The sequence below is a fragment of the Astatotilapia calliptera genome, chromosome 13, assembly GCF_900246225.1.
Source record: "Astatotilapia calliptera chromosome 13, fAstCal1.2, whole genome shotgun sequence".
Taxonomy (NCBI): Eukaryota; Metazoa; Chordata; class Actinopteri; order Cichliformes; family Cichlidae; genus Astatotilapia; species Astatotilapia calliptera.
Genome location: NC_039314.1, coordinates 4,683,179 through 4,704,547, shown reverse-complemented (window position 1 = coordinate 4,704,547; position 21,369 = coordinate 4,683,179). Strand labels below are relative to the sequence as shown.

The 21,369-nt window shown below is 41.4% G+C and overlaps 1 protein-coding gene and 2 long non-coding RNA genes across 3 annotated transcripts in view; 2 read left to right on the top strand and 1 right to left on the bottom strand.

Moving 5' to 3' along the window:
- The window catches only part of stk32c (serine/threonine kinase 32C), a 107,822-nt gene that overhangs the window by 1,778 nt on the left and 84,675 nt on the right, over positions 1-21,369 (top strand). The window contains exon 2 of the mRNA XM_026190058.1: positions 111-260. Coding sequence (XP_026045843.1) covers positions 179-260 — 82 coding nt within the window. The 5' untranslated portion in view covers positions 111-178. The remainder of the gene's footprint in view (positions 1-110; positions 261-21,369) is intronic.
- Positions 2,824-4,193, top strand: LOC113034906 (uncharacterized). The gene is made up of 3 exons (XR_003274258.1): positions 2,824-3,099; positions 3,761-3,849; positions 4,054-4,193. It is a non-coding gene; the product is annotated as an uncharacterized LOC113034906 (long non-coding RNA).
- On the bottom strand, positions 4,944-8,288 carry LOC113034905 (uncharacterized). Its single transcript, XR_003274257.1, has 3 exons — positions 8,129-8,288; positions 5,336-5,430; positions 4,944-5,219 (listed from the first exon to the last, which is right to left on the bottom strand). It is a non-coding gene; the product is annotated as an uncharacterized LOC113034905 (long non-coding RNA).

The following is a 21,369-nucleotide window of genomic DNA, read 5'->3' as shown; positions in this document are numbered from 1 at the left end:
ACTTCAACTCGCGCTGGTCAAATTGTCGGCAGACCAAATACGGGAGAAATAAAACGAAATAACGGACACGTCTCGGCTGAAATGCACGGCTGTTGTTACTGTCTTTTAAGGAGGAGGGTGTCCGACACAGAGCTGTAGTTTCTCTTCCAAGAAGGCGAGGAATGCAAGCTGAGCATCAATGTTTCACTGGGGCAAGTGGAAGAAGAGGATGGGAGCCAACAGTTCTTCAAAGAGACCCGTTTTTGACGAAAAGGAAGATGGTAAGTGAAGGTGTCACCAAATCTCTAGCAAATAGTGGCACTAACAACTTTGGAACTTATTATTGTGTATGTTTCACTTACGATGGCATTTTTTTTCACGGTATCCCTCCGCTTGGCACAGGCTCAGTTATCAAAGTTCCTGTTAGGGAATTAAACGCTGTCAAAGGAGTTTAGACGGAGTTTGGCTGCTCACGGCGAACAGACAGTGTTCATGTGGGAAATTTTCAAGGCTTGAAGTCAAACTTTCTACTACAGGAGGCAGCAGCAACAATAATAATAATAATGATGATTAAATGTACATTTTCATCACATGACCTGATGCTGAGTGCATATACATGGAAAGACCCCGAGCAGGTGAAATGAATCTTACCAGTACTATCAAACTATAACTTGGACTGGGCGTTTCACTCTTTTAATATTGTGGACTATCTGTGTTTGTTGTTTATAGCTCACAGTGTCGGCATTTTAACCTCGCTTAAATTGTATTATCGCGATATTTGGCGTGGAACTTTTAAATAATGAAATATTAATCAGATTCTTCTGAATTGTCTTTTTTTCCGTGTCATTTTCGCTTTCTTTTTTCTTTTTTGGGTAATTAATTTTCACTCTGAATACAAGTTAAGAACAGTTACAGTTATTTAAGACATTAAGCCGTATGTCATTTCATCACCTTTAACTTCAGCACTGGTCGAGAGTGGCATCCTTAGTGTGGAAGTTTGTCCACTATGATCATCAAAGAAAAATGTCAGACCTTAAAAAATCCCTCACTAGTATTCCAGCAATCATAATGCCCACTTGAAAAAAACAAAACAAACCTACAGATTTAAACGAATGTCTTTATATTTTAGCACCAGTGTCCAAAAAAATGAAAACGCACATTCACCGAACTCAATATGAAGCTGTAAAAATCCAAATCTCAGACCAAATGTATGTGCTTTAGTATTTTACGCTGACCTGGCCCTTAACTTGCATTTATTTTCCAGCTGCATCTCTCCGTCTCTCTCCTTATACCTCCACCTTTTTGTCTTCATCGTCCATTTCAAAGGGCAGACGTTAACGTTGGAGAGGCTGGGAGAGGGAGACGCGTGTCTGTAGCTATATGTGGCGAGATCATAAAGGCAAAAGGCGAGAGCGACAGATATGGAGAGTCCGTTGTCTCGCTAAAGCCACAGTCCTCAAAGCACAACCCCCCCCCCCCCCCCCACCCCACCCCACCCCAAAAAACACAGCTCTTGCCACTGAAGCGCAGTATATACCTCCATGCTCACGCTGCGGGGAAACACTTTAATGCCTGAACGAGCTCTTTGGAAATATTGTGTGTTCAAAGACGGAGAACTAATTGCATAATCAAGACAAGATTATAGTGTCATGCGTGGAAAGTAATGTTAAGTAATGTCTTGTCAGTGTATGGGGATATAAGCCTCTTGGAAGTGAGCCCAATAAGCTCAGCACTGGATTGCTGAATCTCTGATGATGGACTGCAGGAGGGGGGAAAAAATCCACTGTTGCTGCAGAACTATTTGGCCGGAAAACTTGAGTAAATGAGGTCATTTCACTGCAGGGATATGGTCATATGCTCTGTGTGTGTGTGTATGTGTGTGTTAGTACTCCCCTTTTGCACACAAGGGTAACCCAATTAAGTCTACAGCTCTTGCCTTTAGGAAAAGTGTCCAGCTGTAGTTCAGATCACTATCAAGGGGAGTGGTTACTGGAGTGGCCCTACGGCATTCGCACTCGCAGCAGTTAATCAAAGCCAGGAGAGATGTTCTTGAGCGGGCTGTGCACATTTGGCTTTCTTTAGCTTTTCTGTGCGATTAAAGGGAAACTTTAAGGCTGAGGTCAGAACCTCTTCAAGACTGTGTCGCTGTGTTAATGTGTGATTTGTTTATGCCGAGTGTGAAAAAAGGGGGAAAAACTAGAGATCAGCTTCGTCTTTATCCTCCCATCATCAGTGTAACGCAGGTGTCACTTAGGCTTGACCTACAAAACACCAGCAGTGAAAAATTCAGTTGGTGGAGTATCACCGCCACCATCAACTGTGGTCTTAATCACCGGCTGTGTCACCACCGCTGTGATTATGCGTAGAAGCGTAGACCGAGGCCTGATCTTAGGTGGCAAAGATGCATTCGATGTTAATTATGCAATGTTGTCATTACGGGGATCTGCTTAAGAGCGCGCTCGCTTTTCATGCAGCAATGAAAATACTCGTCTGCTGAGCACAAAGGGAGCAGTAGGCATCGTGGGTGGAGGGCACATATGCATTAAAGAGAGACAACTGTTAATGTGAAACTGATCACCTTGAACATTTGCGGAGCGCTGATTCGGCACCGCCTTCGTGAAGCAGCTGGCTCTCTTTTTTTTTTACCCCGAGCCTCGATAACAAACGGAGCAAAAGATGCGCTGCCTTCTGGATGCTGACTTAGGCTCTAGATGTATGGAATCAGAACGATGCCACCTTGAAACGAAACTGAAAAATCTTGTATTGAAACCGAAAAAAAATTGATAGTGAAAAACAATTAATTGAAACTGTAATTTTTTTGTTTTCGCTTACAAATTTTTTTTTTCGGTTTCAAACCATTTTTCAGTTTCACTCTGCTGGCACTGTTTTGGCGTACGGGGGCGCGCTGGGGGGCGGGGATTCCGGCCCGCATGTATTTGCATATATTATAATGCTGACCAATGACTGGAGAAAACACTGACGACGCGGCTGCGGTCACGGACAAACTCGCACGTGTCCAGTGTTTACATTACCGACTATTTCAAAGTGACAGCCTGAGGTGTTCTTCAGTAAATTGGACTACCGGACAGGAGGACCTGAGGCCCCACCGCATTAATTTTGGTAAGTTAAATGTGTTTGTAAGCTAATCCGTAATTTAGGTCCTTAGCTAGCTACCTAAGGACCTAGCTAGCTAAAATGAGCACTCGGCTGTCGGGGAAACTTGTTTTGTAAAGTTCGTTTAGCTACCCCGTGCAGGTGAATGAATTTACCCTGACTAAAGAAATCAAGAGAAACGCACCGGGCTGCTCAGTGACTAACCACGGTTACTGTACTTTTATTATGAGTATTATACTGTAAGAGCAACAGGCTGGACTCTGCTTCTGCTCCTGTGCAGAGCTGATTATTAAATATGTGCAAACAGCAGCATGTTTTCTGTCGCTTTCCACATGTGGAAGGACATTAAAGCCAACTTTTAAATTCCCCTCATTAGTCAATAGCTACGGATTAAATAGCAAAGCCCCATACTTATGTACTGAAACCAACTACTTCCGCTTGTCAGCTTAACTTAAAATGTTACATTTTTCCCCTGATTATTTTTTTTACTGAGTTTGTTACAAATATTCAGGTTAAAAAACTGTCCAAATTATTTTTAATGAATTATGTTCACAAAGTCACATGTTCAGTACTCTGTACAGCTTGCATCCTTTAGGACAAATAATTTGAAACATTAATATTTCTTGTTCAATACTGAGCTGATAACACCTCTGTATGTTGTGACCAGGATGCAGCAGCAGACGGAACCTCGACTGAAACCTGCTCCATCATCTCATCTTTGCAGATGTCCATTTATAAAGCATCAACAACTCAAAGGTAAACATGATATTAGAAAATGTGTTAGTGTATATAAGGCCTTTAAAACAAATAAAAAAATAAACAGCTGTCGGCAGAACTGTAGGACTGAACAACTTCAGATCCCGAGTGTGTGAGGCCGGAGAAGGATCAGCTGTATTTCAGATTTGAGAGATAAACTTTATATTTCAGTTTGTGATGATTCTGTTCTGTTTGTGATTACAGGAGCTGTCCTCAGATTCAGACCTCAGCACCACCCAGTGACAGCAGACAGATCATCCTATGTCTTCAATCTTTGTAGTAACTCCAAAATTAACTGAAGAAAACAGTACAAAGGTTAAAGTACCACATGTGCTGTCAGTGAAAGCTGCAGCTGTTTTATTGATAAATTTAAAGACAAAAAGTCAAAAGGATTAATCACCCCTGTAACTGTGTCACTATACATCAGCATTAACAGGACCTCAGTTTGGTGTTTCAGAAAACTGCTGATCTCAGACCTGCACAACTTCTGTTTTAAACACTGAATGTACTCAGCTACATGAAAAGCACGTGATGTTTTCTCTGACACAATTAAATAAAACCTGATTAAAGTCAAAGGTTTGAACTAAAAACTTGTGATCTGGAATTCTTTCACTGTTTTTTGACAATAGTGTTATTTATCATAAAGTAATTCAGAGTCATTCATACCAGAGTAACCAGTGAGCACAACATATATTTAACTTTCTACAGGACTTAAAGATATTACTATAGCTTATAGCTATTACTTAACTGCACTACTGTATAGTTCTGTGTAAATAATCATTCTGTACATATGATGATTTTTAATCCTACAACTGTTTATAATTTGCATAGTTCACATTTCTGTATAACTGTATATCTCAGATTTCTGTAGTTTTTCATATTTATATCCTGTACATAGCTTGTACTCACTACAGCCTGTACATACTTATAGAATATTCACAACATACTTCATACCGTGTACATTGTAACATACCATAATAGACCCATTTCTGTAATATACTTACATATCTATACTATTGCTAATATATATTGTAATATATCTATATCATGGCTAAAGCACTTCTGGATGGATGCAAACTGCATTTCGTTGCCCTGTACCTGTGCATGTGCAATGACAACAAAGTTGAATTCTATTCTATTATATTATGTAAAAGTCCAGACCCTCTGAGGATTATCTGAGTACTTCTAACATTACACAAAGCAAAGGTCTCCATCAGTGTTCATGAAATGCTGGGTTTATTCTTCTTGTGAGGGAGCTGCTGGTGAAGATCACGAGCCCTGCTTGATCCCGGCGATGAGTTTCAGTCTTCCTGGTGTTTCTGAAATGATGCCTCTCACTGTGGGTCAACAGAACTTCTGGCACAGGACAGCTGTAATGAAAGAAATTGAAGTTTTGGAAATGCCCTATATGTGAGAAGCAGATTTTGTATTTACTTTTCTTTTGCCAATCAAGATAAAGTATAATTTTCACCATACAATTACTAACCTTGTCATCTCCTGCACTGTCTGTTTTGGGCTCTGGGCTCCTCCTTCCCAGCGCTCATGAGACTGCTTTGATGCACTGTGGTATGAGGTGCTAACCTGTTGACAGTGTTGGAAAGGTTAATTTTAAAATGTATTCCACCAAAGATTATAGAAGTAATGTATTCTGAATACTTTACAACTACATGAATGTACTATTGCTGTGTGATTTATTACTATTACTGAAGGCTACTCGCCATACCAACACCAACTAGATGTTAAAATCTTAATATAAATGGTAAATGGTAAATGGCCTGTATTTATATAGCGCTTTACTAGTCCCTAAGGACCCCAAAGCGCTTTACATATCCAGTCATCCACCCATTCACGCACACATTCACACACTGGTGATGGCAAGCTACATTGTAGCCACAGCCACCCTGGGGCGCACTGACAGAGGCGAGGCTGCCGGACACTGGCGCCACCGGGCCCTCTGACCACCACCAGTAGGCAACGGGTGAAGTGTCTTGCCCAAGGACACAACAACCGAGACTGTCCAAGCCGGGGCTCGAACCGGCAACCTTCCGATTACAAGGCGAACTCCCAACTCTTGAGCCACGATGAGTAACAGTAGGTGGACATTAGGTAAGGCTGCAGCGATCTCGTGTAGAAAACTATTCAGCGCGTATATAAAACAGGTCAGCGGCTCTGAACCGTAGTAAAGGGACCTCTGGTTAATATGTCGGGTTCGTGTCGGGCTCATAGCGGAAAACTAGCTTTACTTTGTTGTCTGGGTCAAGTTTGCTAGCGAGAGACAGAGAGAGGCGTTGAAAGGCTGCTTATTGTTTCGGAGGAAAACACGAACACGGTGTACAGTCGAGTCCTAATAGCTTACTTACAGCTGGGCTCGTCAGGCACTCTTTTTGGCTTTAGTGGTTATTATGTTTACATGCTTCCAGCTCCCGTTTCTGCTCCGTGACAGCTGTACTTCTCCTTTTTCTCCCTCCTCGCTCACAGACACATAACGGGTATGGCAGTCCATTCTCCCTGCAGCACGGACTACACTGCCCATGAGGCTACATTGTTTAGGGCGATGCCTGTAACACTCTGCTATTGCCTTCATATTAAATCATTTTTGTATAATAATTTTTAGAGGCTCTTATTGCGTGTTTTGTTTGGGTTTCCACCGGCGTGGAATTACCAAAAATAGAGAGACCATAGCCTAACATATGAAACAGGTAAATACCGCCATGTAATCCATTTATTTCAACTAACTAACTGTATTCTCAATATCACCTATTGAACAGTAATTGTAACGGATACATTTACTCATATTTTGTATTTTAAATACGTAACGCCGGTGCATGTATTATGTTACATGTATTGGTTACATGTAACCAAAATTGGATTTTATCATCTAAAAAATATAGCCAGAGTCCGCCCTATTCTCTCTCGGGCCAACACGGAGATGCTGATGCATGCTTTTATTACCAGTCGCATTGATTACTGTAATGCCCTGCTCTCTGGTCTTCCTAAAAAGAATATTTCAACTTTACAATTTTTGCAAAACTCGGCAGCTCGTGTGCTGACGGAGACCAGAGGGCGGGCCCACATTACACCGGTTTTAGAATCGCTGCACTGGCTCCCCGTGTGTTTCAGGATCGATTTTAAAGTTCTTTTATTGGTTTTTAAATGTCTTAATGGTCTTGGGCCTTCTTATCTCTCAGATCTGCTTTTACCATACGAACCCTCACGGACCCTGAGGTCCTCTGGTACTGGCCTTTTAATCGTTCCTAAAGTCAGGACACATACTCACGGAGAGGCAGCTTTTCAGTGGTATGGTCCTCGTCTGTGGAACAGCCTGCCGGAGGAGCTCAGGGCCGCAGAGAACGTACATGTTTTTAAGAACAGGCTCAAGACCCACCTTTTTAATTTAGCTTTTACTTAGCGTTTATTTATTTTATGCTTATTTATTCTATCCTGTTATTCTATTATTAATTTAGACTTTACCTAATATTTATTGATTTTATTCTTATTCATTTTTTAACCTTCTTACTCTATTTATATTTATATTGTATCCTGTTCTTATTTATTTTATCATTTTATCCTGTATATATCCTATTGTGTCATATCTCCAGTGTTTCCTCAGAGGGCGCTCTCTGCACCGGGGCTGTGATCGACTGTGGCTGCTGGGTCTCTGGGGGTCCTCTCAGCCTGGCTGGGGGGCTCCTTTGCCTCCCTCCTGCTGTGTGCCCAGCCTGGAGGCTGCGGTCTGTGACCGGCTCCCGGTGCAGACGGCTCCCTGTTATAGTGTTTCCTCACTTGGCTCATGCGAGCCCAGCCCAATTTTTACTCTTTAAGTGTGCGCGTGTGTGTATGTGTGTGTGTATGTGTGTGTGTGTGTGTGGGGGGGGGATATGTGTGTATTCACATCATTTATGTTAATGAGAGTGTGGGGAGTGAGTTGGAGGGTGTGGGGGGGGGGGGGGGGGGCTGCTTTTAACTATGTAAAGCACTTTGTGCTACATTTTTTTTTGTATGAAAAGTGCTTTATAAATAAAGATTGATTGATTGATTGATTACTGCCCAACACTGCCTGTTGAGATCCTGAGATCCGCTCCTAGAACACCGGCCTCCAACTCCTGAAGAGACACGGGTGTCCCTAAATTTAGCAAATATTAGCTTCAGGCTAGCTTGCTACGACGAATAGGCTAATACCAGCATTTTACCACAACTTCACCAGATGTAGCTAAAAAAACTAAACTAATGTCCAGCCCAGTGGGACAGCAAGAAAAGATGACAAAAAATGATTACTTACTTGCGGTTTGGAAGTTCAAGCTGAAATTGAAGCAGCCATTGAAAGACGGGAAGAGAGAAAGATGGCAGCTTGGTCAGCACTAGTGGCCTCTATAATATATGCAAATACATGCGGGCCGGAAACCCCGTCCCCCCAGCGCGCCCCCGGACGCCAAAACAGTGCCAGCAGATTGAAACCGAAAAAAAATGGATTGAAACTGAAAAATGGTTTGAAACCGAAAAAAAAATGGATTGAAACCGAAAAAAAAAATTGTAAGCGAAAACAAAAAAATTACAGTTTCAATTAATTGTTTTTCACTATCAATTTTTTTTTCGGTTTCAATACAAGATTTTTCAGTACATTTATTTCAGTTACAATATTTTTTTTTCGGTTTCAATCCATTTTTCGGTTTCGTTTCAAGGTGGCATCGTTCTGATTCCATATAGATGTCTCTTGCTGCCTGTCAGGTCTCTTAGAAACAGTATCCCTTTGGCTTCTTGGAAAACAGCATATGGCATACATTAGGCAGTAATATTAGAGCAGCTTTTGGCTCAGAAGGCTGCAAACATAATCAGGCGGTCAGGTTGATGTCGAAGCGTAGCTGCCAGAAGGGCTTTTCTGGCAGGTAGTTTGATTAGCAAAGGGAGCCTGTGGAATTGATTGAGGTGCACATCCTGCTAGTTTGCGACTCGCTCGAATGCTCTTTAACAACAGCAGAGAGTGTGAGGAAAAAATAAGAGAAGTCGATGTTTGGAGAAATGGTGATGGAGTCTGCTCCGTCAGACATTTAATCATGCATTTTATCACCATTTGAGAGCAGTCTTTCTTATTCATGAGCATGCAGAACTTGTTAAATTCGAAACTTGTCCTTGCCAACCTGCTAGGCTCGTGAAGTTGTAAAGTAAAAGTTTGACATTTTGGAAAATGGCGATAATTTGGTTTCTTGCCAAGAGTTAGATGAGAAGATTGATACCGCCCTCAGCCCAGTTATCTCTGCTTGGCATAAAGCTTGGGGAATTGCTGAGCCTGCCTCAGACACGGGATTTCTCACAGATTTATATTCTGTGGAGATGTGTGTGAAAGTGTGCCATGAAAGGAGGTGCACATGCTTTTTTAAATCAACCATAAATAACTGAGCAGTTTCATGAGCTCTCTCTTCAGTGAGTCTCTCATGCTCTGGTTGAATGCTGGCTCCACTGTAGCTGAAATGTAGCTGGTAGTCCTCGTGCTCTTCATCTTTGGTAAGCTGGGCGAGGCGGTACTCCTCACCTCCTGCTGCAGGGTCTGCTTAGAGTGTCTCTCCAGCCAGCTGAACATCATCGCTATAAATAAGATAAGATAAGATAAGATAACCTTTATTAGTCCCACACGTGGGAAATTTGTTTTGTCACAGCAGGAGTGGACAGTGCAAAAGTTATGAGGCAAAAATTATTGTATTGTATTGTTTTTTTTGTATTGTATCTTTATTTGTTTCAGACATATAAAACAAAAAACAATATATACACACTACATATATTTTCATTTACAGATACGAATATATATGTAGATATACACACACACACGTATGTGTTCAGATAAACAAAAAATATATAATGAAATAAAACAAAATCGTCTGACATAATGTAACAATGTTTGGTCTGAAAAGGAGTAGGAAGAAGTATGAACATACTTATTAATTCCTACCCCTGCTCAACATCTTATTGATCCCACATAATTCACCTAATTCCCATCATCACATACTCCACACGATACACGAGGAGAACCTATATAAACTTGGCTACCGTGACTGATATAATTTGGATATAATTTGATATTTTTATACATACAATGGGTGATCATCTTTATCGGTATCATATTCTTCCAAAATCAGTTTTCGAAGTATTTTCATGAACTTACTAATTCCTGAGCATTGCTGTAGATCTATAGTAAAACTATTCCACAGTTTTACCCCATAAATAGTGACACAAAAGGTTTTAACCTTTGACCGTGCTTTAAGAATCCTTAGATTCAATTTCCCCCTCAATTCATAGTCTCCTTCTCTGTCATAGAACATCCTCTGTATATTTCCTGGTAACATATTGTATCTGGCCTTGTACATAATTTTTGCAGTTTTATATTTTATAAGATCCATAAACTTCAGTATTTTTAATTTCAAAAACATGATGTTAGTATGGTCTCTAAATCCTGCTTTATTAATCATCCTGATTGCTTTTTTTTGAATTTTACATATTGGTTGAAGTGCAGTTTTATATGTGTTTCCCCAAATTTCCACACAGTATTCCAAATATGGCAATATAAGTGAACAATAAAGTACCCGGAGTGATTTGGAAGGCAAAAAATATTTAACTTTACTTAGTACGGAGATGCTTCTTGACAGTTTGGCTTGTATATGCTTTATGTGAGGTTTCCAGCAGATTTTGTTATCTATTATCACACCCAGAAATTTTGTATCCGAAACTTGCTCTATTTCAACATTGTTTACTAATAATTTTGCTCCTGCATCTTTTTTACAATTTCCGAATAACATAAATGTAGTTTTTTCCAAATTTAATGATAGCTTATTTCTATCAAACCATGTTTTCAGTTTAATCATTTCTTGTGTGACAATTTCCAAAAGCTGATGTAAGTTCTCTCCAGCACAAAAAATATTTGTATCATCTGCAAATAGAATAAACTGTAGTATATCTGATGTTCTGCATATATCATTGATATAGAGGATAAACAGCTTTGGTCCCAATACTGACCCCTGCGGAACTCCACAAACAATGTCCATACACTCTGATTGATATTCCCCAATTTTCACAAATTGCTGCCTGTCTCTCAAATAACTCTTTACCCATTCTAACACCACTCCTCTAATGCCGTAGTACTCCAGTTTATCAAGTAATATGTCATGATTAATTGTGTCAAAAGCTTTTTTTAGGTCAATGAATACACTAACTATACATTGTCTTTTATCTATATTGTTGGTGATATTTTCGATCAGTTCCATTAATGCCAATGATGTTGATCTATTTGATCTGAAACCATACTGACTATCCGTTATTATTTTGTGTTTATCTATAAATTTGTCAAGTCTATTACTAAAGACTTTTTCCAGTATTTTTGAAAATTGAGAAAGTAGAGAGACAGGCCTATAATTTGTGAATTGGTGTCTGTCACCATTTTTAAACAGTGGTGTTACTTTAGCTGTTTTCATTTGTTTTGGGAATGCACCAGTTTGTAAGGACAAATTGCAAATGTGTGTTAAGGGTTTGGAAATGCCCTCTATCACTCTCTTAACGATTTCCATATCAATGTCGTCAGAGTCTGTAGAGTTTTTTGTTTGTGATTTCCCAACAATATCAATGATTTCCATTTCTTCCACCACCGTTAAGAACATTGAATGAGGATTGCGGTCAATGAGTCTAGTTTCTTTCTCTACAGAATCTGTTATATCAGGAATTGTTTCAGCCAAGTCTGGCCCAACACTTACAAAGAATTTATTGAACTCATTTACCACATCTCTCATATTAGTAATGTTTCTATCATTATTTGTGAAATACGAAGGATAGTCTGCCTGCCCCGAGCCCTTTTTGATGATGGTATTTAATGTTTTCCAGATCCCTTTAATATTATTTTTATTCATAATCAGTAATTTTTCATAGTATTCCTTTTTACATGACCTTAAAATACTCGTTAATTTATTTTTATATTTCTTGTATTTATTTTCAGCTTCCGTGCTTCTGTTCATTATAAATTCTCTGTATAAGGTATTTTTCTTCTTACATGCATTTTGCAATCCTTTTGTAATCCATGGGCACTCTGCATATTTTTGTTTTTTACTATATTTCTTTACTGGGCAATGACTATTATATAACAGTTTAAATTTTCCTAAAAAAATCTCATAAGCTTTATCAATATTTTTTTCCTTATACAGCATCTCCCATTCTTGCTTGAGTAAATCACTTTTGAATGCGTTTATTGACTCTTCTGTTCTCACTCGTTTGTATTTTATTGTGTTTTGCTGTTTAACCTTCCTGTAATTGCTGTTATACACTATAAAAACAGGTAGATGATCACTGATGTCATTAATTAGGAGACCACTTATGGTTCTATTTTCTATTTCATTAGTAAATATATTGTCTATTAGGGTTGCCGACTGTGCTGTAATCCTGCTGGGCTTAGTGATCACTGGAAAAAGTCCCAAGCTATACATTGTATTAATAAATTCCTCTGTCGCTCTCTGCTTGTTTGGATTTAGTAGATCTATGTTAAAATCCCCACAAATGAACATGACTTTTTGATTTGTCCTAATGAATGTTTTATCTACCCACTCCTTAAAAATTTCAATATTAGAACCTGGTGTTCTATATATACAGCTTACAATGACATTTTTCTCTTTTCCCATACTAATTTCTATTGTTACACACTCTAATATATTATCTACCGCCACCGTCATTTTTTCTACCATCTTGTATTTTAAATTTTTATCCACAAACAAGGCCACACCACCGCCATTCTTATTCTTTCTATTTGTAAGATTTAATTCATATCCATCTATTACAAAGTCCTCTCCTTTCTGTTTATTAATCCATGTTTCAGATACTGCAATCACACTGAATGGATGTGTAAATTTGCTTAAATATTCCCTTATTTTGTGAAAATTTGCATATAAACTTCTACTATTAAAGTGGATTATAGATATTTTGCCGTCGACCTTGACAGTTTTGTTGAATTGTTCTTCAGTATGATAGTAGCAGGTATTTTTGATGTTAAAAAAGTTCAGTTCTGGATCAATGTCCTGCTCTGTGAAGTGTGTTTTGTATTCCGTGTTTACTGGTGAATGTATCTCCTGATTAGCAATCCTTTGTGGTAGCAATGTATAATTCCCAGATAATGAATTAATTGATTGTTTCATCCTTGAATACGTTACGCTTTAGCTTCCGTTGTTGTCTTCTATTACCTGCTTTGATGACTGTAGATTGTTTGTCCCGCTCCTTGCCTTTGTAGTCAAGTGACCTGTTAATATTTTTCCAGATCCTGGATGCATTTGATGACCAGCACCTTGGCTTCCTCCGGTGTACCGTTGAGCTTTATAAATATTTTACAGTTTGCAGTCCAGGTGTTCTGAATTTTACCCAGTTTCTTTAGGTATCGTGCTTTCTTCGCTATGTCAGCATTGGATTTGGTTAGATGGTCATTCATGTAGACGTTCGATCCTTTTAGTTTCCTCCCCTGCTTCAGCAGTGCATTCTTGTGTTTCCTGTTTACAAATCTTATGATGATAGCTGGTTTATCACTAGCATTTCTCCTGGGCAAGGGGTGGCATGCCTCGATGTTATTACAGTCCAGGTCGATCCCTTTCGACTGCAAGAAACCAGCTACTTGTTGCTCCGCAGAGCTCCCATCCAGATCTCCTTGCTCCTCTTTACTGCCAGCAGTCACAGCCCGAGCATATGACCGGGGTTTTATGTACAGCCCTGTGATGATCACGTCGTTCATTCTGGTATATTGCTCCAGGTCCGCGACCCTGCTCTCCAGATAGACGATCCGTTTCTCCTTCTCTGCATTCTGGTTACGTAGCGACCTTATTTCCTCGACTAAGTCTAGGATATATTTCTGTTGTAGCTTGATAGCCGATGTTTCCTCAGTTAGAAAGTCCAATGACTTTTTGATGTCCTCAATTTCATCGGCGTTCGGTGTTCTCTTAGGCCCCATTGCTTGTTGTCTTGCTCGCTCCGTTCACCGTCTTGTCACTGTTGATTTACTTGGTGGTGCCTTGCTAGAGGATCCTGGGCCCAGTGGCTGCTGGAGGATCCTGGGCCTGGTGGAGCAGTAGGATCCTGGGCCTAGTGGCTGCTGGAAGAGCCTGGGCCTGGTGGCTGCTGGAGGATCCTGGGCCTGGTGGCTGCTGGAAGAGCCTGGGCCTGGTGGAGCAGGAGGATCCTGGGCCTGGTGGCTGCTGGAAGAGCCTGGGCCTGGTGGAGCAGTAGGATCCTGGGCCTAGTGGCTGCTGGAAGAGCCTGGGCCTGGTGGCTGCTGGAAGAGCCTGGGCCTGGTGGCTGCTGGAGGATCCTGGGCCCAGTGGCTGCTGGAGGATCCTGGGCCTGGTGGAGCAGTAGGATCCTGGGCCTAGTGGCTGCTGGAGGATCCTGGGCCTGGTGGCTGCTGGAAGAGCCTGGGCCTGGTGGAGCAGTAGGATCCTGGGCCTGGTGGCTGCAGGAAGAGCCTGGGCCTGGTGGCTGCTGGAGGATCCTGGGCCCAGTGGCTGCTGGAGGATCCTGGGCCTGGTGGAGCAAGTAGGATCCTGGGCCTGATGGCTGCTGGAGGATCCTGGGCCCAGTGGCTGCTGGAGGATCCTGGGCCTGATGGCTGCTGGAGGATCCTGGGCCTGGTGGCTGCTGGAAGAGCCTGGGCCTGGTGGCTGCTGGAAGGGCCTGGTGGCTGCTCTTATTTATTCTTATTAGAATACAATAAGAATAAATACAGTACACAACTGTACAGAATAGAATAAAATAAAATACTATATACAGTAGAATAAAATAGAATAAATATACAATAAGATAAAAATAGAATACAAATACAAATACTATATACAACTGAGTAAAATACAACGATGACAGAAAGGATTATTGCACTTAGTATTATTGCATATGTATGGATGTGTGTGCTTGATCAGTTAAAGTCTTTATTATGGAGTCTGACAGCAGTGGGGAGGAAAGACCTGCGAAATCTCTCCGTCCCACACCGTGGGTGCCGCAGTCTCCCACTGAAGGAGCTGCTCAGTGCTGTCACAGTCTGCTGCATGGGGTGGGAGACGTTGTCCAACAGGGATGACAGCTTAGCCGCCGTTCTCCTGTCACTCACCACCTCCACTGGGTCCAGAGGGCATCCTAGAACAGAGCTGGCCCTTCGGATCACCCTGTTCAGTCTCTTCCTGTCCCCAGCAGAGATGCTGCCGCCCCAGCAGACCACGCCATAAAAGATAGCAGAAGCCACAACAGAGTCATAGAATTTCTTCAGGAGTGGGCCCTCCACTCCAAACGACCTGAGTCTCCGCAGCAGGTACAGCCTGCTCTGCCCTTTCCTGAGTTATGAGTCCAGTCCAGTCTATTGTTCAGATGAACACCAAGGTACCTTGAACACCAAATAGCCCGAGACAGTGGAGTCTCTCAGATCCTGTTGAATGTTTGGGACTAACTGGTTTAACAGCTACTGAACTTTCAAAATGGGATGTAATAAGATGTAAACAGATTGCTGAAAGTTGTTTTGGAGAGATGAAAACATAAAGTAAAAGTACTCAAAGGAGTTGTTAAATATATTTAGGTACCCAATAATACCCAAATCCACAGCAGATGGCTGCAGGTTGTTTCTGCTCAAGGTTTCTTCCTGTTAAAGGGGATTTTTTCTTTCCCACTCTCTCAGTGTTTTTGCACACAGGGGGTGGTCTGATTGTCGGGGTTTTCTCTCTATTATTTTAGGGTATTTATTTATAATATAAAGCACCTTGAGATGACTATTGTTGTGTTTTGACACTATATAAATAAAATTGAACTGAATTGAATTAATATAACTGGGCGGCTTGGCTAAGTAAAGTCTGCATGTGGAAAAAACTGCAACACCTCAAGCATTAAAATCGCAGCTTTAGATTTAGCCAAGACGTAGACATTCACACAAACATGCTGGTGTTATATATTTTTTGTATTGTTTACTGGATTTAAAAAAAATGTGTCAGTTATTCAGAATCCAAATATGACAGTTTGAAGCCATTGTTTATCAGAAAAACAAAGACTTTAAGTAGAATAAGCTACTTTTGGCTGAATCCTTATTCACAATTGTCACCACAGCAGATAACTCCACATATTTGATTTGGCAGGTTTTTACTAGAGATATTTTTGTATTAGGTGAATGCGTTACCCACTACACCATGGGAATATTAAAGATTTTAAGTCAATTAATGAAGCAAATCAGACTGAAACAATAATAGCTGAATGAACCAACAGCATCTAGAATGGGTAATTGCTGTAAAAGTTGTTGAGTCAGTAGGAGCTGACAGCTGGCCAGGCTCTAGACAACGACTCAATTCACTCTCTCCAAGTCCTCGTGTGAACTGGGAGCATTCAACTAGTCTGAGTAGCTTTGAAAGAGGACACTTGTTGTGAATGCGCTACAGTACTCGGGGAAAAAGTGCAGAACTGGCAAATGCCTGTTTCAGTTCAGCGTCAGCACGGAGTTGGTGAACTTGTTATTTTCGCTCCGGAGCATCTACAAAGTCTTTAAACTGCGTTCGTGATTATGACTGCAGAACATGCTGTTAATTGTGTTGTCTGTTTGTGGTGGTGTTATATTGTTGTATCCGTTTGATCATTCATGTAAAGCCACAGGCAAATTTCCACTTCTGTGGACACTGAACTTTTTTTGATGCGCGTGTGTGTCTGTGTGTGTGTGTGTGTGCACGTGCACGCTCGCACGTCTGTAGCTTCTTTTTCCATCAAGGATAAATGCACGAGGCACTGAAAGCAGATTTGGTTTAGGATAAAGATAGATGCAGGGAGGGATGGCTGATTATTTGCGCTGAATACTGAGGCGCTCACTTTGTTTCATCTCTGTTGCAGACTCTCAATTTCTCTCACTGTCTTTTTATTCCACTCAACTTCATGGCTGCCTGCAGCTACTGGCCTCTTGCCACAGTGGCAGTCCACTGTAATTGGCCTCAGCAGTAAGTTACGCAAGATGTGGGAAGACTGTCCTGGTCATATTGCAGTGTCTTCTGACTGCTGAGCACGGACATTGTTCAGCATGTAGTATTCAGACTGAATTAATCTCTTGGCTGGCCATCATTAAATGCATACATCAGTTTATTTCCAAACTACTACTATGTATTCACAAGGAAACGTGGAATGAAGGGATCACACAGGTGCCAACATAACTCATTGTAGCATTTATTTAAAAACAAAAACAAAAAAAAATCCTGAGAGACTGATGCCATCTAACATAAGTTTACTTATCAACAATCGCCTTGCTCTTATTTTGAAAGTCCAGTCGCGGCTGACTAGCTTTTCACTGTTTTTCCTTGCTGTGGCTGTCCTGCATCTCATTTAGCTGCCCCTCCAGTGAATGTCTTGTCCCAGGCTTAGATGGACTCAAACTCCAGCATCTTGGATTGCAGTTGGATGGTTAATCTAATCAGAACTCACTGAGGCTGCAGAGCAGAGCGAGCATTACCATCAGCAGTCTGCAAGACTCTGTTGCAAGAGCCTCACAGCTCTGCTATGTATTTGTCACAAACTAGCTGTACTTGCAGTGTTTAACAAATTCATCACACCACCACCTTGTGTAAGGGTTTATGCCACAGCTGCCTAAAATTAACACTACTGGTAATTCCCAAAATAATTTTTTATGTATCTGTAATGGTTAATCCAGCAGAGAGTGCAAGCTCCGTAAAATAAATGTAAAAATATAAAACTGCTGTTATCCACGAATTCCTGAACAAAAATTTAGGTTTAGTGGTCGAATGTTACGCTTGATTAATTTCTTGAAGCTGATCTCTAAAAATTAGTCGAGTGTATTCAGGAACCACAGCAGCTCAGCTACAAAGTGTCAGACCATGTAAAGGTACAGAGCACTGATGGTAAGTCGCCAGCTCTCTCTCTGAATTAATAATTGCCTATTACTAAACCCGGCATTAACATCAGCATAATAACTGTGTTCCAGGGCCTTCATGGCATTCACGGCCGATGCAGGATGACTCTGTTCCAGAGTAAAGACACAGTTTGATGAGTTTGGTAAAGTAACTAAAACTAGAGATCGCAAGCCAAGTCTACATCATCGTCTGACCTCGTAAATGCTATCTGGATGAATGGACAAAAATTCCCACAAACGCACTCGGGAATCTTGTATAAAGACTTTCCAAGAAGAGTGAGAGCTGCTATTGCAATGGGGAACCAGCTCCATATTGATAACTGTGGATTTAGGATGGGATGTCATAAAAGCTTCTGTGGGTGTAATGTACACACGGCCCAGTATTTTGTCCATTAAGTGTAGAAAAAAATGACCAATTTAGACCACATTTATTGCCATTACGTGATTATATTATTACACTATATGAATAGAATCTGTCACATTAAGATGTGGTTATATATATATATATATACGGTGACGGTTCGATATTTTTTCGATACAAAAAAAAATGTTCATGCCTTTTTAATTTGTCATTTATTAAAATTATAAATATATATTTTAACTCAAAAGTACAGTTTTTAAATTTAACCCTAACCCTTGTGCGTGTTTTTTATTTTGACAGTGAATGCGCACCTGCGGACCACTTATGTGCAGCCCTGGTTATTTAGCTCGTCATATTGCAGCCACAGAAATTATTTTGTCCATGAAACCATAAAGCTGCACTTTCTTTTTGCCTTATAGTCTCATTTGTCATAACTTCTCCGTTTTGTGGTAAGCTTTTCTTTGGCTGTCACTTCTTCACCCCGACCTGTCTTATTTGGCTCAGCAGAACTAAAATATATATTCTGCTGCTTTTACACACACACTCACATAAGCTCAGCGATTCTCTGCGCGATCAACCTCTCACATGTTTAAGCTGCGGGAGATTTCACTTGTCATGTTTGCATAGTAAGCTAACGATTGATAAGACGATGTCAGAGGAATTGGTGCACAAATTATCATCACTCACAGATCAGTGCTGTCGCTCTCTATACACAGTTCGCGCGATTGCAAAGTGAAAGCAAAAAAACAAGCGCAAATTCAAACGCGATTTCAATATGTCACATATTGACAGTGGCTCACCGATGCCAATGACATAATTACCCAGCTACATTTCTGAAAGAATGCAAAAGCATTGACATATATTTTTCCTACAATAGCCCGACGGGCAGGGAAGAGATCGATTTTGGTAACCCGACTGAAAAAATCGCTAGCCCCAGGACGTCGGGCTAGCGATATTGCGAGCCCTGTATCTGATTGAGGAATCACTCATCTTTGGAAAAGAGAGTTTATTACAGAGAAATGTCTCTTTCCAAAATAAAAGCTATACTATCCGCTTCTTCTGGGCTATATTCTCAGCAGCATAAGGAGAATCATGTGCTAACAGCTGTCTAAATGACTCGGCTAAAGTTAGTAGCATGCTTGTTGTTTTGGTCTTTGCACTAGGATGATGTCAGCGTAAATGTGCAGTCATATTCGTTGTGTTCCCACTAGTGCTTTCAGGTTAATCTCGTTGAAATGACCTGAACGCCACAACACGGCAAATCTCCGTTAACGAGCTACCGCCGATCGCCCCGTGTGTGGGGCTAGACGGCCAACACGTTAACGAGCTAACTGCGCTAACACACTAGTTCCAACCCATGTAATTGAGCATTGCGTGGCACATCCAACATACTGTTTTACTTTAGTCCATGACTCGCTTACCTTCAGGGTCATACGTCACATGAAAACCAAAATAATTCCAAACGCCAGATCTGAATGAGGGTGAGAGAGGTCCATGTTGCAAAGAGAGCTTAACTTCTGTCTTGCTAGCTTGCCCTGTGCTCTTCCTTCTGACTATGCTGTCTGTGTTGAGCGCTCAGTGGATCTGCGCTCGACAGTGCAGCCTAGGCGGAGTAGTCGAACGCAGATATACTGAGCGCTCAACACAGACAGCATCTTCAGAAGGAAAGTTGATAAAATAAATTACAAATGTTGTATTGTTCGATACATATGCGTACCGAACCGAAAGCACTGTATCGAACGGTTCAATATCGATACGAATATCGTTGCACCCCTAATATATATATATATATATATATATATATATATATATATATATATATATATATATATATATATATATATATATATAACACCCAGCACGCCCCTGCGGGCGGTTTATCCTTCAAGCTCGGGTCCTCTACCAGAGGCCTGGGAGCTTGAGGGTCCTGCGCAGTATCTTAGCTGTTCCCAGGACTGCGCTCTTCTGGACAGAGATCTCCGATGTTATTCCCGGGATCTGCTGGAGCCACTCGCCTATCTTGGGAGTCACCGCACCTAGTGCTCCGATTACCACGGGGACCACCGTTACCTTCACCCTCCACATCCTCTCGAGCTCTTCTCTGAGCCCTTGTTATTTCTCCAGCTTCTCGTGTTCCTTCTTCCTGATATTGCTGTCATTCGGAACCGCTACATCGATCACTACGGCCGTCTTCTTCTGTTTGTCTACCACCACTATGTCCGGTTGGTTAGCCACCACCATTTTGTCCGTCTGTATCTGGAAGTCCCACAGGATCTTAGCTCAGTCATTCTCCACCACCCTTGGGGGCATCTCCCATTTTGACCTCGGGACTTCCAGTTTATACTCGGCACAGATGTTCCTGTACACTATGCCGGCCACTTGGTTATGGCGTTCCATGTATGCCTTGCCTGCTAGCATCTTGCACCCTGCTGTTATGTGCTGGATTGTCTCTGGGGCATCTTTACACAGCCTGCACCTGGGGTCTTGCCTGGTGTGATAGACCCCAGCCTCTATGGATCTTGTACTCAGAGCTTGTTCTTGTGCTGCCATGATATATATATATATATATTTTTTTGATTGTTTGTTTTCTGTGTTTTTTAGTTGCAGTTGCATAGCTGGCTCCACTTATGTTAACAACGACGGACTGCTTGTGCGTGTCACATCTAACAGTGTTTTTACGTGCGGCTGTCTGCACCTGATGTTCGCGTTGACAGCTCTCAGTCGACCTTTTTCGCAGCGTTTTGACTCATCATAGTAGGAAAATTGCTGGTGTTACTAATACCTTTAGCAGTAGCTTTGGCGTCTTTAATCGTCTCGCCAGGCCGGGACGCTGTTAACAATGAGCCGGCATGAACGATATCTGGACTTCAGCTCTCATTTATTGACACTTGCACTTTTCCCAAAGTAGGCTCCACCAAGAAGGATTTCTAAGCTCATACTGTAACGTTACATGTCACCTTTTCCCAGACGGTTGCTTTTTCATTAAAGATGAGACCTCTTTGCTGGAGACGGGCTCATAAAAGCAGCCTTGTTTTGTCCCTTGCTCTGGTCTTATGTAATCTTGTTTGCTTCAGGTGATGCGCAGGCGATGACAGTTGTAGCAGCCCGGTTGCCTGAGCCAAGGAGTCATCAAAGAGATGAGCTCAGCTTGATGCTGAGGTGGCAACAGGGGGAATAAAGGTCTCTCTTCCTTGTCGAGGTGTGTGTATGTGTCTGTGCGGGGAGGACGGATTAGGACAAGAGGAATGCAACGGGCTGTCAAAGCGGCTGACAGTTT